Consider the following 15,426-nt stretch of genomic DNA (forward strand, 5'->3'; position numbering starts at 1 on the left):
GTGGTTCACCGATCCCAGGATATGATCGATCTCTGTCGATCGGAGTACAAAATATCAATCAGTAAGCGATTTTAAAGCCGAAAACGCGGTGAAAAGGGAGTGCCGAAATGTCGTCTTTCATTGTAATCTCATCATCATTATTTACTTGGCGCGACTCATAAGCGATTGAGATACATCCCCTGATAAAGTAAACAGTCTAAAAATGGAACGTGGAATTTTAGCCACAACGTCACAAACTATGCCACAATTTCAAACATTTCCGATCATTATACAAATACTAAAAAAAATTCGTCGTCTTGTACAACTTAAATGTTGGGACAAAGTTATCAGCTTACATTCAGCAAATTTACGCGAACTCATATCATTTCTTTGTGCGATTCATTTGCGCTTGAATGTGCTCTTGATCATTTGGATCACTCGTGACCACCAGGCACGAAAACTACACCTGTTTGTATTGCAAATAAATAAACACTGTGCCATTTTTGCAGCTATATTGAAGAGAAATCATCTTCTCGGTGGACAAACTCATTATTTTGCGCTAATGAGTCAAACAACCAATCAGGACATCGTCTAGCTCGTGTGTGACCTTAAAACCGCGAACATTAAGACCGGCGCTAAAAAGTTATGTTAGGTACGGACCGATCAAAGGCTGTGGGTGCCGCGGGTGTTTGTTGGAACGGTGCTAACTGTACTTTCTCTAGGTGAGAATAAATAGGAGAAATGACAGCAAACTCCCACAACAAACATCAGCTTGGTATCTGCTGTGCATCCTGTCCCTAGTCGGGCCGTCGATGATGGGCAAGCGTTACATTCCAGGCCAGTGTTATTCAGGACAAATTGCGCCGTTGTTGCACCTAAGTATGCTGTTTTCTATGCTGCTCGCATACCAAATGACAGTGCAATAGTCAATGTCACCAATTCACAGCCGTGTGAGATGTCCGACATAATCTTATCAAATGATTGCCTTATTTCTTATCCATATTTACGCAAAATCACGGCGATGAATTAATAATGCTCGTCTCGCCATGAAATGTGAACACGTTTGATGAAAGTTTCAATTTAAAACATCTTTCAAGTACCTTCCGTTTGAAGGGCTGGACTTCATTTCAATTGAAGCAGCATGGAGTGTTTGCCAATTATGGTTATGGTCCGAATCGAAAAAACAAATAAATGGACTAAATAACATGTAAATCAGACCTTCTGCTTGTACGATCAAATTAATTTTAGATTTTGGGTAATAATATAGATCAATAAGTTGGCCAAAACCCAACAGAATTACGTTCGGAAGGTCAATCGATCTACGGTCCTATGTTCTTTACGTTTTGCGTTTTCACTCTTTAAGAATTACGTTTGGCGGGGTTTTTGACGAGTTACATTATGCTCGCTTCTACTATGGTACACCACCAGACAAGTGTGGCCCTCGCCAGTAATGGCCCGTTTGCGGCCAAGTTCGCCACTTCGCCACACATCCGTTAGAGCTGGATGAACGTTCTTGCCACATGCGTACCTGATCGGAATCGCCCATGAACCGCCTACGGGGTGGAAAGTAATAAACCCCGCTTCGCGCCGCCGCCCGTCCTACGGTACCGCTCATTTATGCACGCATGGCAAGGAAAACACTGCTTTCGATAGTATCGCATGCGTAGCATCGAGTAAACCGGTGGCCATTACGGCGGCGCTACGGCGCAGATGACACATTTCGAGGAGAGTGTGCCCCGATTGTGGGATGTCTCGCGTGCCGTGCCCTTCGGCTGGATTGCAGAACATTCTTTTTTTTAGACATTCAATTCCATTTCAGCGAGAGCTGTTTTTGTTTCGCTTCACTTTTGGTGCCACTTTCGGGGAACGGAAATTGTTTCGCGATGACGTGTCTGACACTTTTGTCTTGCACGAGACAAGCAGAACGATCCATAGCATTTCTAGTTAGCTTGTTATAACATAAACAGTATTAACAATTCACAAATGCTTCCTCTTTCAACGGCAAGAATCAAGAAAGGTTAGGTTTAGCATTCAAAACCGGTACCTACCGGTTTTTTCGCAATTGTTCTTGAAGTTGCTACATTCCGTCCTCGACCTTCCTCGCGGGTCTGTGAACCAGTTCTTTTGCTAGGGGCTTGCCTGGTCTGTAGGCGATTAAACGCAGCCCGTTCCTCTTCTTGCGTGAGAGTAACATTTCCAGGACAATGGCGTAACCGACGACGAACCGACCATTGACTCCTGATCGCAATACCAATACTCGGCAATCAATGAGGAAGATAGACACAAACAACGACATCGCAAATAAATGGATCAATCTTTCAACTAATATTTTTGTGAGCTCATTCGTCCGATCCCTTGTCACAATGCTTTCTGTCCCCGGTGCGCTTGGGACGTAAGATCGTCGAACAGCGTCCGCAGTGGTGACCGCAATGGTGGTACGGTTGGTAGCGGTTCAATGCTCTTTTGGATCAATCATGCACTACGGAACACGCAACAACTACGCAGTATTTCTGGACTCGTTTGTTTGGCCGGGACAGTAGTGGAGCTGGTTATAACGAATAAAAAATTTAAACGGTACAAAAAAACTTCCATAAGCGCTGATTTTGTTACTTGAGCGTGTTAATGCAAATTTAATGTTCAACATTTAAAATCTACATTGTTACTTTAACTATAAATAATATACTGTCAATAGATGTTCTGTTTGCAATAAAAATTGATCAAAGCATAGGCTCGTTACATCGCTTGACCGCACTCGGTGGAATTATCAAATCGCAACTGTTGATGTCTTTTGTTTTGGAAGCGACGAACCTCTTTCGAACGCATTCCTACCTTCAATAACGACGGCATCGCTCTCCTCAGCATGCACCACTGAGCTGATGATCACTGCGGTCACTACTAGAGTGAGGACACCAAGGTGCAACATTGCATCTATTTATTCCTAAACACGAAACACACTCTCCAAACTGGCCCTCGCCAATAGTCAGTTATTCGTATTGTGGCTTAAACTCGATTCACTTGAACGTTGATTTCACCGCACATTCACAAATTTTCGATGCTTCCTAAACTCCACTTTCTTCACTTCTTTGGGCAGGCACTGTCGAAAACCGTTCCTCGCATATCCGCCGCTATGAAGGAACAGACTTCCTTCTGCCAAAAAGTGCGCCGCACAAACGAACGTGCCCGGGACAGAGTGACTCGAAACCGTTTGAAATTGAACTGTAATACGATTTGCTTATTGATGGCCGTTTTATATAGACCCACCAGTGCACGCACCGGTGTATGTGTGGCTCCCGCGCTACAACGAACGTTGTCGTCGTTGTCTGTGTCTCTGGTGCCCGTGCAGCGAGGCGGGAATATCGGGAACGTGAGCGGTTCCGATTCCAACGGGAATGGCGAAAGAACCCGACCAATTTCCGATCGTCTAACCCGGCCGAGTGGTTAGCTGGCTGGCCAGTTGCTCGGAACTGCAACTACTACGATCGCAAAAAAGCCGAGCGTACCGCGAAGAATGGACCGCAAAGTGTCACCACGCTTCGTCCCCAACATGACAGTTTGTGTGGTCGAGAGACACGAATCGTCGGCACCTACCAACCAAAGTTCCCCAGGGCTTAGATCCCAGCTGAGTGACTTGCTTGGAACCGGGGGGCGTTGGGAGATGCGGATGCGGTTCACTTGTTTCAGTCACCCAGGACGCCGACCCAGACGCGTGTTCCCTCTGATCCACCGCAATCTACGCACGAAGGCGGTAAGCGGTAAGCTTGTCTTAAGCCGACTAGCTCCCGTTCTTGCAGCGAGGCCGTTTTTCTCAAACGGACAACTCTGTCATTCTACGCATTCTTAACACATCTGCTTACCGTGCTTCTTCATACCCCGAAGCCGACGGCTTCTCAAAGTGTTGTTTGACTGCGTTTGTCGTAATAAGGATTTTAACTAGTAGCGGGTGGAAACACGCAACTGTCAGCGAGTTGCTCTCGTGTCGATATGTTCTTTCAAGACTGGTTCTTTTCTAATGCTCGTTTGATCGCTTACAATCAGTTGAGACTTTTCTCAGGTAAAAAGATTGTCGAGAAGAAGAAAGCAAACATCGGAAACCATTTCTACACATGACCATGATTTAAATTGAGCAAACGATTCCCTTTTAGAGTATTAAAAAATTACCATGCGTACTTATTCTCTTAATCGGCGATATCTTGAAAATTAGGAGGCTTTTAAAATGTCCTAGAAGTCTAGATCGATTGTAGACTTGGATATCGACAGCTTCAGGTTCAATAGTGACTTATTTATTTTTGAGCTGAGTTTTTTAGCCTTTTTCCCTTTCTTTCACTATCACACTTACTATAAAAACTAGTTATAATCTTATGCAAAACAAACAAAATTGAAATTACGACCTAAAATATGGATATGGATTTACGACGTTCCACAAAACCACTCAAAAGGTATTTGTTAAACCATTTATATGAAAGTTCCGCAGTTCCGTTTTGTTGAAGATATCAACCCCACAAACAGATTTAACATTCGATGTTTTTTTCGATGTTTTCCTCGTCATTTAATCGAATGTACGCAAAGAACTCTATTTCATGCTGTCTCCCTCCCGCTCCAGAGTCGCCTTCGTCGTCTTAGAGCCGCCAAGACGACAAAGTGGATTGAGCTATATAAAAAGGAAGCATGACCATTTTCCGAAATAAAATAACAAAAATGGAGGCACAAAATAGCAGCGCGGTACCTCAAACCATAATGGTGATGGCGTATTTTCAGGACTTTTGCAAGCATTTCTTGGAAACCTAATTTGACTAAATAAAATTGCATTCCTTCGACTTTATACATCTAGATCGATCTTGCATGAGGAGAACGAGGAAAGTGATTTTCTTCGAATATTTGCGCTATAAAAATGCGCATTTTCGTCATTTTTCGGAGTTTGTAGCACACTTTCAATTTTGCAATTTTTTGTTGCCAAAAATTGTAACTGGATACCAGCAACCCCGGAGGTCAAATTGCACGATCTGTGGCTTATTCTTGTCCATAATTCTATTATTTGGGAAATAACAGAATAAAAATTTGTCAACATTTTCTTTCGTACTTGTCTTGTATCAGATAATGAGTTTCCTGATTATTTTAAGAACATTATCAAATATTTATTCAAATAGTTTAATACAAAAATGGGCTTCTCACACTTAGTTTTCACACCGTAGGGCGAGATTTTATTGCCGCTTCGGCAGAAGTCGCCGGTAAGGAACGCGAAGGAAAATCTTGTTCACAATTTCAACCATCACTGGCTCCCATACTTGTCGTGAATTCGGAAGCATCTCCTTGTAGATCATGGGCCAGTACTGGTTGACGAACTCCAGGGCAATATCGTCTATAGAAAATAACACGGCGTTATCGTCAGCTTGACAAGAAACATTAGGCTGTTACTACTTACTCAGCTCCGGATCAGGGAAAAGTCCCGTGGCGTAAATTTTCATATTTCCCACTTCCGGGCTCATATCGAACGAATTAATCTCCATGTACTGTTCACCGTTTCGCTCCGTAACTTCGCCAGACAGTTGCCATGTCGTGGTAACATCAGCTAAACAAAAGACAGATTATTTTCGTTAATCATGTAACCTTAAACCATAAACTCATTTACACAGCTTACTCATGGTATTATTAAAATATCCTTTCGATGCAAGCTTGATGCTATTGAATCGTCCTTCACCCTTGAAGTAGCCTTCCATAACAAGTTCCGGGAAACGGACGTCCACCCCCAGATTCAGCGCCTTATCCGTAGCCGTGGCTCGCACGTCAACGATCTGGGCCTTGCTCATGCCGAACGTTTTCGCATTTTTGACATGCAACGAGGCGGACATTTGGTTTCGCTTGTAGTCGATGTAGGTACTTTTTGATTCGTGCGGATCAAGGGATGGGAATCCTAGGGATTCGATTCCAGTCTGTGTGTTGCAGCAGTAACAAAAACACCTTATAATAACAATGCTACATAGACATATTGTTTATATACACATAATTTACGAAAACGAAGCTTATACCAGTCGCATGTAGAATTTTGTATTCATCAGTTCACTCGAACAAACCCTAGCCTATTTACGCTCGATACTCACATGCATTTCTGGGAGCATACGCTGGATGGAGCTCTTGATGCACTTGCCCAGATCAGGACTATCACGGTAACATATTTCCATAAAAGCAGCTGCGAAAAAGAGATAATGGCAAGGTTGCGGTAAACATACAGTGTGAGTTATTTTGTTTCATTTTTTGCTCCTGCTTGCTCACGATCACAAAAAAAGGAGTCTGCAGCTTTCGGGTGAAGGCCATTGTACACGATAAGTAAAAGAAGATAAGAAAAAGTGGCACGGCTTGGGCAGCAAGCGGAATGTCTGCTAAACACATCAGAGCCCTACCCACATTAAAAGTGATACAAAAATCCACTCACTTTCAAAAGTACATTTCACGGGTGACCAAATTCCTACAATCGTAGATGCAAGTAATCCATGCTCCATCTACAATGCACGACAGTTAATGACTGTTAAGACACCCCTAATCATTGCTCAAAACACGTTGCGCATCACAGTTTGCTAAATACCCAGGGGTAATTATTAACTACAGAGGGCATTGAAAGAGTTGTGATGAAGCAGCTAGTAACTAAAAACCAGCGACGTAATTCAAGCCATAAAACAAATTTATTCATCCGAGCTGATTTGGCATTCTGTTTTTACACAAATCCTTTACGTAGCGTGTGCTCCTACGGTGCTCTTACTAGTTCCACCACTTTATCAGTACTTACGCAACTCCACTTCAGGATCGTCGGCTGGAGCAAGTTTGGCAGCGATCGTAGCGCCCGCGCAAAGCGCGACACCGAACAAAACCAGAATCACTTTCATGATATCCTGACGTGGTACTGCACAATAAACCTTATCGACACTATTGTACACACTGCAGTTTTGTTCTTTTTCGGTTTATTTTGCGAGATGCAGCGTAAAGCGGAGTCTTGTCACTTGGGAACCGGCCGCGACTGTCTGAAAGCGGCCCAGTAGTAACAACGGCTTTTATAGACGCGATGCCGGCAAGATCAACTACAAAAGTTGACCGCCTCGGCGGGAGGTGCCGTGGTCGACCATCATCAATCCGGGCACAACTACTTGTACAGTTTTTTGCGGCGTCATGATGAGCTTGAGAACTTCTCCTCCGCCAAGGGTTGTAATCCACAAACGCCTACAACGTGCGTGTTTCAACCAACAGCCGAAAACAAAAAGAATTAATTCTCAAGTTGTTTGCTTATGTATATCCCAGTGATCGCGTTTGATAGTTCTCCAGCGTATCTTTCATACTTTCGATTGAAACACTTGAAATCGTTTGTTTTTTGTTGAAACAGAAACAGACCGATGGCTATTGTGGACTGATAATCTTATTATTTCAACTGAAAACATCATTTGATTTGCTTTCATGTATGGGGCTCTTAGCAAACATGTTGGGTTTTATCTCAACCTCGATTTTTTTTGTTTAATCCTGCATAATCATCACATCATCATCTTACCAATAAGTTTCAAGGTCCGGCCAGACCGGTTTGGAATCGCAACACCAGTGCTGGCTCACATGGACTCATTAAGAATTATTCAGTTTCATCCCTCTTCTGTAGTAGAGGACTGCTGACGCTGGCCTGATTAATTTTACCCCGAAAATCTAGGTTTTGTTATGCTCATTAGCATATCGTTAGGGATGACGCACTGAGTATTCTGGAATTTGCTTTGAATGCTAAATTATAGGCCACAGAGAGAGGATGGTAATAATGTGACTCCGCAAACAACGTAGGAGAATTATGCAATGCCTAACTATTTCGATTGTGTCATGAAACACGAGACAGTTTACAATTTGAATCTCGTCTTAAGTGCAGTTACATGAACGCGTTTGTTTGAAAGTAACGTCTAAGCAAAGTCTAACTGAATTGAGGCACGATCTTAGTCCGCCGAATGTTAAATGATGCGCAACACAAATGCAGGAAGCGCATGTCGGCGCTTTGAAATTATTACAAGCGCGGTTTGTCTCTAGGTCAGTGGGTTCAGCGGCGCACAATTCAAGTCCTCAAGGCTTGCAGGCCTTGTGGCCTCTGTACGTTCGTCGTGACACCGGAAAAAGATACCAAGCTCCGGCGCAGTTTTCCGCCCTTTGCTTGCATGAAGATCGATCGTACGTTTCAATGCGAACAAGTACTCCTTACGATAATCACTGCCAAGGGATAAGCTTTTACGTAACGCTAGAAGCACACATCTGTGCGGTCATTTGCCTTGGGCCGTTTCAGACAGCTTGTATGGCAAACACAGTTCGGTTTTACATGATAAATCGTCGCATACTGTGTGTAACGTGTGAAAACACAAGGCAGGAACACAATCAAGTACTGGTGAAACTGTATCATTTAACATCATCCACACGATCGGCATAGTCCGGGCCACCATTATTCACGTACTACCACAATGTTGAGAAATACAATCAATTCGAAAGAAATTTCTGACGCGTTATTCCTAACACTGCATGATTCTGAGGTTCATCGTAGACATGCACTGATCGCTGGAATGAGAATTTACGCACGTGTGCTTACTGAACAATGGGAAGTGTTATCGGTGGTAATTTATCTGAATCATGTTACATGCGTGCACTTTTTATCGTGCACGCATATGCGTAGAATTCGTAAAGTAAAGACAAATACTCAACTTACCAGCTCCGACATCTTATACACCGAAAGCAATCCAAGTTTTTCGAACTCATTTATGATTTAAAAAAACACAACATCGACTTTGTGTTCCACCAAGTTTGCATTTTTATTTTTAAATGATTAACGCAAGTTCTACAAAGAAATACCGAAGACAGTAGCAGAGAGTAAATCATACGTTCTAACGGCTATTGAAGAAAGAAAAGATGTAAGGCTCACACGCATAGGTGACCGAAAAGCGCCGCACTACAACGTTTTGGCTTCACCGTAACCAAACGGAGAGAGGTGAAAAGCGATTCACACTGAGCTGTGAGAATATTTTGACCAGAATGTTTGCTGTCGTGTTTTACACTGATCGTGTTTTTACTGTGATTGAGGAATATTTCAAGATGTAAATTTAAAAACGAATTGTCGGTTTTGTTATTCAATGCCAATGATGGTGTGTTTCTCTACTCCCAGCTCGACGATCTTAAAATAGTTATAACGGTGCGACGCTCACGCGACACCGATCACTGCCGCACTTCCCTTACTGTTTCATATTAATTACGAAAAATCTTGAAAAACGCAGCCGTTGCTGCAGCAAGTTACGCTACACAAGAGAAAAAGAAATAAGACTGTAAAGTGCTAATCCAGTGATAAGGACTACACAATGAAGATAATATAGCGCACGAATGGAACCAAATGAACCGAATGATGAATGAATGAGGGGTAATAAAATGAAACTGGCGGGGGATGTGTGTTTGTGGAAACAGACAAAGAAGAATAAGAAAAATAAAATGACTTAATTAGTAGTATAGCTCATTGAAGATCTTCTCTAAGCTGTTATCCGTTTTCTGACACTTTTCTGTTTGCTTCGTACAGCAGAACAACGATCGAAACCATTCACACCGGAAGCACCGGGAACCATCCCATCCGCCTCCATTGCTTCCTTTCAGACCACATTTACTCTGCTTTAATCAAATCAGTGTGAATGGCGCATGTTAGTGTTGCAAACAAGTATGTTTCAGAAGTAGCACAATTTCTTCAACGGAAGGTTTACACCTTCTTTTAGATGTCTCTGTTAAAAGTAGATTTTAGTATTGTTTTTGATAATGAAAAAACGCTGCAGAATGAACTAAAACCTAATGTGTAACGTGCGCCATACACTTAATGCTGCTGTACTGCGGGAACAAGTGGTAAGCACCCGTTCCTCGGTACTGTAGCCCCGATTTGATGGAAAGATGGAAGGCAGCGGATGGCTCCAGTGGGGTCTTGTTTTCATCCGGCGATAGTTTCATCGATTTGAGCACGTTCAATTCAAGCTGCGCGATCACCGGGACAGGTGTTCGGCACAAACACGATTTCGTTTCTGCGGCAACTTTTCGGGGGCATTTTTGTATGTTTTTGCTTAAGAGTTCTCTTCCGAAATTCCCTTTTTTATCCTATACTTGTCTCCCTCTCTCTTACTCATTCTATTGTTCTCCCTTTCTCGCTTGTATCTTCTCTTTCCGTACCTCTTCGAAATGTGTCTCTTCCTTTCACCGAAACCCACGAGTGCTTTGATCGACATCTTTTACGCCTTTCTGGGCAAATATCGCACAAAAACGCACACTTGAAATTTCTGATGAGGACTGTCTGAGAGCAGGCAGCACACTCTACCCCCCACAAATGGACCCTGCGGGCCGCAGTATTCGATAAGTTCCACGATTGCCCCACTGGGTGGAAGAGAGCCGGGCTGCCCGTGTCCGTGCTCTGCGTGCCTCCCAAAATGTTGACTCTTTCTTGCAGGGTTGGCGATAGTTCTTTGTCCCTTCGGCTTTTGCTCGTATGTTTTACTGTTGTTGAAGTTGCACAGGCTCAAAAACCACATTGATTACCAACGCTTATGTTCATTTCCTTTTGTAGCTGGAGTAAAACGTGACAATCTGCTCGAATTTCACCGGTATGGCTTCCAGTATGCCGACGTAGCTGGAACCGTTGCCGAACTTCTTGTTGCTCAGGTTATCTCCCGAAAGGTACGTTATGATGCTGCTGTTTTTATCCTTATCTGGGTGGTTCGACACGAAGTGATTGCAAAATTGAACGATGTGTTGAAAAATGACCCCTTCACGATCTGTTTGGAAGTGGCAAGAGCACGGTCATCAATTAATTAAACATTGCGTGTTCCTGTTTCTGGAGCAGGAAAAAAAACTTACCCAACTTTTTCGGAATCTTAACCAGTGGCATCGGTTGTGATTCGTTGGCAGTTTGTGTACGTAAGAACCGATTGCCCGCACCAAATTCAGTTTCCAACCATTTGATGGCATTACGAGCACCGTCGTTGTCTTTTTTCGTCTCATCCAGTTCGCTCAACACTAGAGAAGCAAAACGATAAGAAGGTGGAAACATGTACCAAAGGGCTTAACCAAAGTTTGCTTTCGCTTACCAATGCTGGGTATGAGCACTATAAACGTTCCCGTTTTCACCAAGTTCTTCACGATCGAGGTGTACTCCGACAAGCACTTTGCATCCAGCACCAAATACGGCGAGAACCTAACGGTTCGCTTGTTGACCTGCAACTACAATGGAACCGCGGAGTGGTCACGGAGTTCTCTAATTTCGCTTGGCATAACATTTCTTACCTCCGATTCACGAGTTCCCACACAATGACGCAGATAAAGTCTGCCCATTTTGTACCGAAGGTCCTTCTTCTTCTCCACCGGTTTCGGTTGCAGTACAGGCGTGGGGCGTTTTTCCTTGCCTATCGGAGCACAATCGGAGCCGCCACCTAGCTCACCTACACGGCCACCGGCAGCACCACGTCGAAGTATGCCATTCTCACGGTTACGAAGATAGCCCTTCTTCGTAAACAGTGATAGTTGCTCTCCGTTGCCTTCCGGCAACGACGACGGATCATCGTGCTGCTCCTGTTTGCGATTGCGGTTGCGTTTATACTCTTGCGGGAAGTGAAAAATGTCCCCCGGGTCGTCATCGTCATGCACAAGGCGCGGCTGACGGTCGCCTCCGCCATCGCGATCACGACGTTTTTCGCCCATCTGTCGCTGGTGCTGTGCGGCACGCTGTTTGCCGCCCTGTTGTTGCTGCTGTTTTGCGCCGCCATTCCACTCACTCTTGTGTCCGACGGCGAGCAGCTTTTTCTTTCTTCTTCTCTGCTGACTCTTCGAGATGGCACCAGCCGATTGGCTGCGAAACGCACGCAAGCTGAACTCACGCGTTTTTGGCACGAAGCAATAGTCGAACTTCTTCGACTTACAAACGGTAAACCCAAAATCGACCAACTTCATCATGCGCAGCAAACATTCGTCCTCCGCACTGATGCCCAGCTTGTACGGCAGCTCCCACTGCAGTCCGTCCTGGGTCGGTTCGAACAGAGGGAAGCGCTTCATGGCGACATCCTCGCGCAACGGAATCGTGCGGCGGGCTAGGAAAATCGAGTGCAGATCCTCCCGCAAACCGTCCATCGTGATGAACTCCCGGCAGAAGAAGAACCGATTGGTGAAGATGTCTATGTTGAAGTGATTCAGCAACTTCATGATGTTGTGCACGAACTCCGGATTCGATTGGTAACAATTGTGCAGCACATCCATGTTGCACAGCAACCAATCGAACAGCATCTTCAGCGAGCGAATCGTTCGATCGGAATGCGCGAACTCAAGCACAATGTTGGGGTTCGTCTTGTTGTAGCGCTTCTTGTACTTGAACTCCTCATCCGCGGTCGGTCCGCGCGGCTGCTGGGCGACTTCGCGCGCCAGATTTGAGTGCTTTTTCTTCGCTGCCCGTCCCGTGCCATCTTCCCGTTCATCCTCCTCGCCACCGGTGTAGTCATCGTACGAACCGAAACTGGACAGCGAAATCATATCATCTTCCTCCTCCTCCTCTTCCTCTTCCCCACCGTCGACGCTGGAATCTGACTCGGAAAAGTCGAAGTCTGAATCGTAGTTTCCGTTAGAATACTCGTCCATGTCCTCTTCGTCGCCGTTTCCATCCGAATCGCTTCCGTTCGAGTACGCTCTTCTACGACGACGCGACTGTTTTCTCTGACCACCGGCCGTCTTCTTAGCAGTTTTGTCCTTCGGTTTGTCTTTGCAATTCGGGTTGTCTGCATTCGACGTACCACGACTATCCTGACTGCCCGTGCCCTCCTCGACGCCGGATGAAGATTTTTGATCCTTCGAATACACTCCGTGTTTGGCCATGGTCCTTGCGCGATGGACCTGTTCATCGTACAGACGGTACCGTTCCAAGTACATCTCGCGGAAGCGATTGTCGTCGCGGACATTCTCTACGATGCACTTCTCCACGCCCATCGTGCAGTACTCGAGCAGCTCCGAGCAAAGTGCGACCAAGAACGCGTTCAGACTGTGGATCTTGTCCGAATTGGTCAGCTTGATACGGTACATGCAGAAGAACAGAATCGAGACCACCTTGAAGATCATGTCCTCCGTCATGACGTACTCTTCCAGTAGTTGGCGGATGCCGAGCACTTTTTTGAAGTCAATCAACACCGAGTGGCAAAGAGACATAAAGTCCGTCACATCCTTGTTGTAGAAGAACACATCCACAACCAACAGGAACGCCGAAATGAACTGCTTCACCGCGTGATCGTCCTCATCTGCAAAATCCGACGACTCCAAACCTCCGTTTTCCAGCAGCAGAATATTCTTCTGGAAGATGTTACTGACATTGGTTTCGCTGCACTCGAACGGGTTCGCACAGCACAACGAGTACAGGTAGTGGTACACCGCGTCAAGGTTATGATTCTGCCCGGCGACCAGCATCCCCAGCTGGTTCTGGGCCATGCCAATCTTGGGGTTCAGCTTGAACGCCTCCATGTAGTAACTGCGCGTGCGGTCCCGTATTTCGATGCGGTTGCCAATGCCAAACTCCATCCGGTAGCGGTGCAAATCGCCAAGAGCAATGAGCAGGCTGTGGATCGTCTCCAATGCGTACGAGACTTCCTGCTTCGTGTAGAGTTCCTTGGGGTTCGATCCCTGGCTGGCGGGACGCAGCTGCAGCAACGAGTAGCACGTTGACTCCTGACGCAGTGCCTCGTCGTCGTAATCCTCCAGAAGCGCATAATCGACCAAATGTTTCAAAGTCTCGAGGTGAAAGAGATCCCCAAAACGCAGCACTACCGCCTTGAAGTAGTTGATTCCTTCGCGAATCAACTGATCGGCTGCTTCCAGCAGCACCCGGCCATCGGTGCGCCCTTTCTGGCGCTTCAGAGCGGAAATCACGTCGTAGTAGCCCTTACGCCACAGTATTTCGCGCGACTTTCTTCCCACACTTTCGAAGTCCTCGAACATCAGCTGTATGCACTGCGAAACCAGCAGTCGGTGGCTGAGCAGAAATTTTGGTGCCAGAGTTTCGCTCGCCGTCAGTCCCGCCTTGAGTTCATCTTGTCCCTTCACCAGGGTGTAGACGGACCTTTGAAAAGCAAATATGTAAACTCAAATTAACAGGTGACAATCACAAATGCACAAAAACCATAATTAAACGTAAAGGTGATCAATCAACTACATCCTAAAAGTTGGGCGTTTTAAAAGCTCAAGATAAACATTTGCTTCGAAAAACGTTCTGCTAACCGTTGGTCTGGATCCAAAAAATATTTGTTTACCCAATACTGTCTCACAGCTCCTCACTCAACAGCCAAAACATTTGTTCAGTTGTTTTCCGCGCACCGAACGCCGTTGGGTGTTTCAATTTCCAACATAGCAAACATAGCCAATGACACATTTTAAGCATCACATTACGCATAGTTTGGCCTCTTACACTGTAAGAGCGAAAAACAAACATTGTGCTGATATGAGCATCGAGGATTACGTCCGTTCAGCGGGTTCACCGTGAAAAAGAGCGATAATTAGAACGGCCCACCCATCCTAACGCAGTTGTTTACAAAAAGCGAACACACGCCTAGAAGGAACCACTGCGGTGTCTCGCGGGGGGCATACGTGACAAACTGCGCATTTGTGTTGGTTATTCACGCACCGTTCGCAAAGCATTACCCGCCTGAATTGGGTTCCAATCGCAACGGAACTAAATATCACTCTGAATCAAATGTGTTGTTGGCTTTTCAACCCTTGATCGCCTGATTCTGAAGGTCTTTTTGACGGCATGTTGATGCGAAAATGTTACTGTTCCCACCACACAGCAGCAGCAGCAGGCGATGAACGTACGTTTTTCACACCCATACCAGCGCATCGCAGCAATCGTCACAGCAATCGTACCCGTCACCGTGCGAGATTGTGGTGAAATCATTTTCCTAGCACTCGGAACGTTCAAGAATGTTCCTTCCATTGGCAAAATGTCTTCCTGCGGATTGGCGGCCCGTTCCACAATTCTGTGCATGCATCCGTGACCTCGCCGTAGGTTTATAACGAAAATCGCGCGACACACCAATAGCAAGCTAAATAACTGACATACCTGAACAGCTGCTTCACGTCGTTGCTGGAATATTCCATGGTTTTGCGCTCGGCTTTCGTGTGTCCCGGCCGGCCAACCGCAGATTTTTGATACAGTTTATGGTTGTGAAAATAAACGAATTTCCGTCAGCAATCACAAAGAGCCACTTCCTCGCCCGCTGATTACGTCGTTTTCTCCGCGCGCTGCTGTCAATGTGTCCGTTTGGTCTCGCTCTGACGTCGCCGTTGAACGATGCTGTGTCGTTCAATGCGTACTGCGTGTGTTTCCCTCCACACACGTCGCTACCCACCGATGCTCTGGGGGCCTTTCGCACCCAGAACACGGCGTAACTTACGCACACGACAAAA

General features: G+C 45.5%; 2 protein-coding genes across 2 annotated transcripts; both read right to left on the minus strand.

Moving 5' to 3' along the window:
• Nucleotides 1–5,092: 5,092 nt before the first annotated feature.
• LOC128274244 (putative beta-carotene-binding protein) lies at nucleotides 5,093–6,980 on the minus strand. Its single transcript, XM_053012371.1, has 5 exons — nucleotides 6,758–6,980; nucleotides 6,075–6,163; nucleotides 5,615–5,906; nucleotides 5,399–5,545; nucleotides 5,093–5,335 (listed from the first exon to the last, which is right to left on the minus strand). Exons 1-5 carry the CDS (start codon nucleotides 6,852–6,854, stop codon nucleotides 5,178–5,180), a joined length of 783 nt encoding a protein of 260 aa, XP_052868331.1. The 5' UTR covers nucleotides 6,855–6,980; the 3' UTR covers nucleotides 5,093–5,177.
• Nucleotides 6,981–8,767: 1,787 nt separating this feature from the next.
• On the minus strand, nucleotides 8,768–15,117 carry LOC128274226 (nonsense-mediated mRNA decay factor SMG5). Its single transcript, XM_053012345.1, has 5 exons — nucleotides 15,080–15,117; nucleotides 11,278–14,083; nucleotides 11,082–11,214; nucleotides 10,852–11,010; nucleotides 8,768–10,769 (listed from the first exon to the last, which is right to left on the minus strand). The coding sequence occupies exons 1-5, from the start codon at nucleotides 15,115–15,117 to the stop codon at nucleotides 10,546–10,548; spliced, it is 3,360 nt and encodes a 1,119-aa protein (XP_052868305.1). The 3' UTR covers nucleotides 8,768–10,545.
• Nucleotides 15,118–15,426: the final 309 nt, after the last annotated feature.

The sequence above is a fragment of the Anopheles cruzii genome, chromosome 3 (assembly GCF_943734635.1).
Source record: "Anopheles cruzii chromosome 3, idAnoCruzAS_RS32_06, whole genome shotgun sequence".
In the NCBI taxonomy this organism is placed as follows: domain Eukaryota; kingdom Metazoa; phylum Arthropoda; class Insecta; order Diptera; family Culicidae; genus Anopheles; species Anopheles cruzii.

Excerpts from the sequence above, each read along its gene's own strand:
- LOC128274244 (XM_053012371.1), bottom strand. The coding sequence starts at position 6,854 with ATGAAAGTGATTCTGGTTTTGTTCGGTGTCGCGCTTTGCGCGGGCGCT. Across the intron at positions 6,164-6,757 it reads CGATCCTGAAGTGGAGTTGC|CTGCTTTTATGGAAATATGT; the intron begins GTAAGTACTGAT and ends TCTTTTTCGCAG. Across the intron at positions 5,546-5,614 it reads ATATTTTAATAATACCATGA|CTGATGTTACCACGACATGG; the intron begins GTAAGCTGTGTA and ends TCTTTTGTTTAG.
- LOC128274226 (XM_053012345.1), bottom strand. The coding sequence starts at position 15,117 with ATGGAATATTCCAGCAACGACGTGAAGCAGCTGTTCAG. Across the intron at positions 11,215-11,277 it reads TGGGAACTCGTGAATCGGAG|TTGCAGGTCAACAAGCGAAC; the intron begins GTAAGAAATGTT and ends GTTCCATTGTAG. Across the intron at positions 10,770-10,851 it reads TAAGATTCCGAAAAAGTTGG|ATCGTGAAGGGGTCATTTTT; the intron begins GTAAGTTTTTTT and ends ACTTCCAAACAG.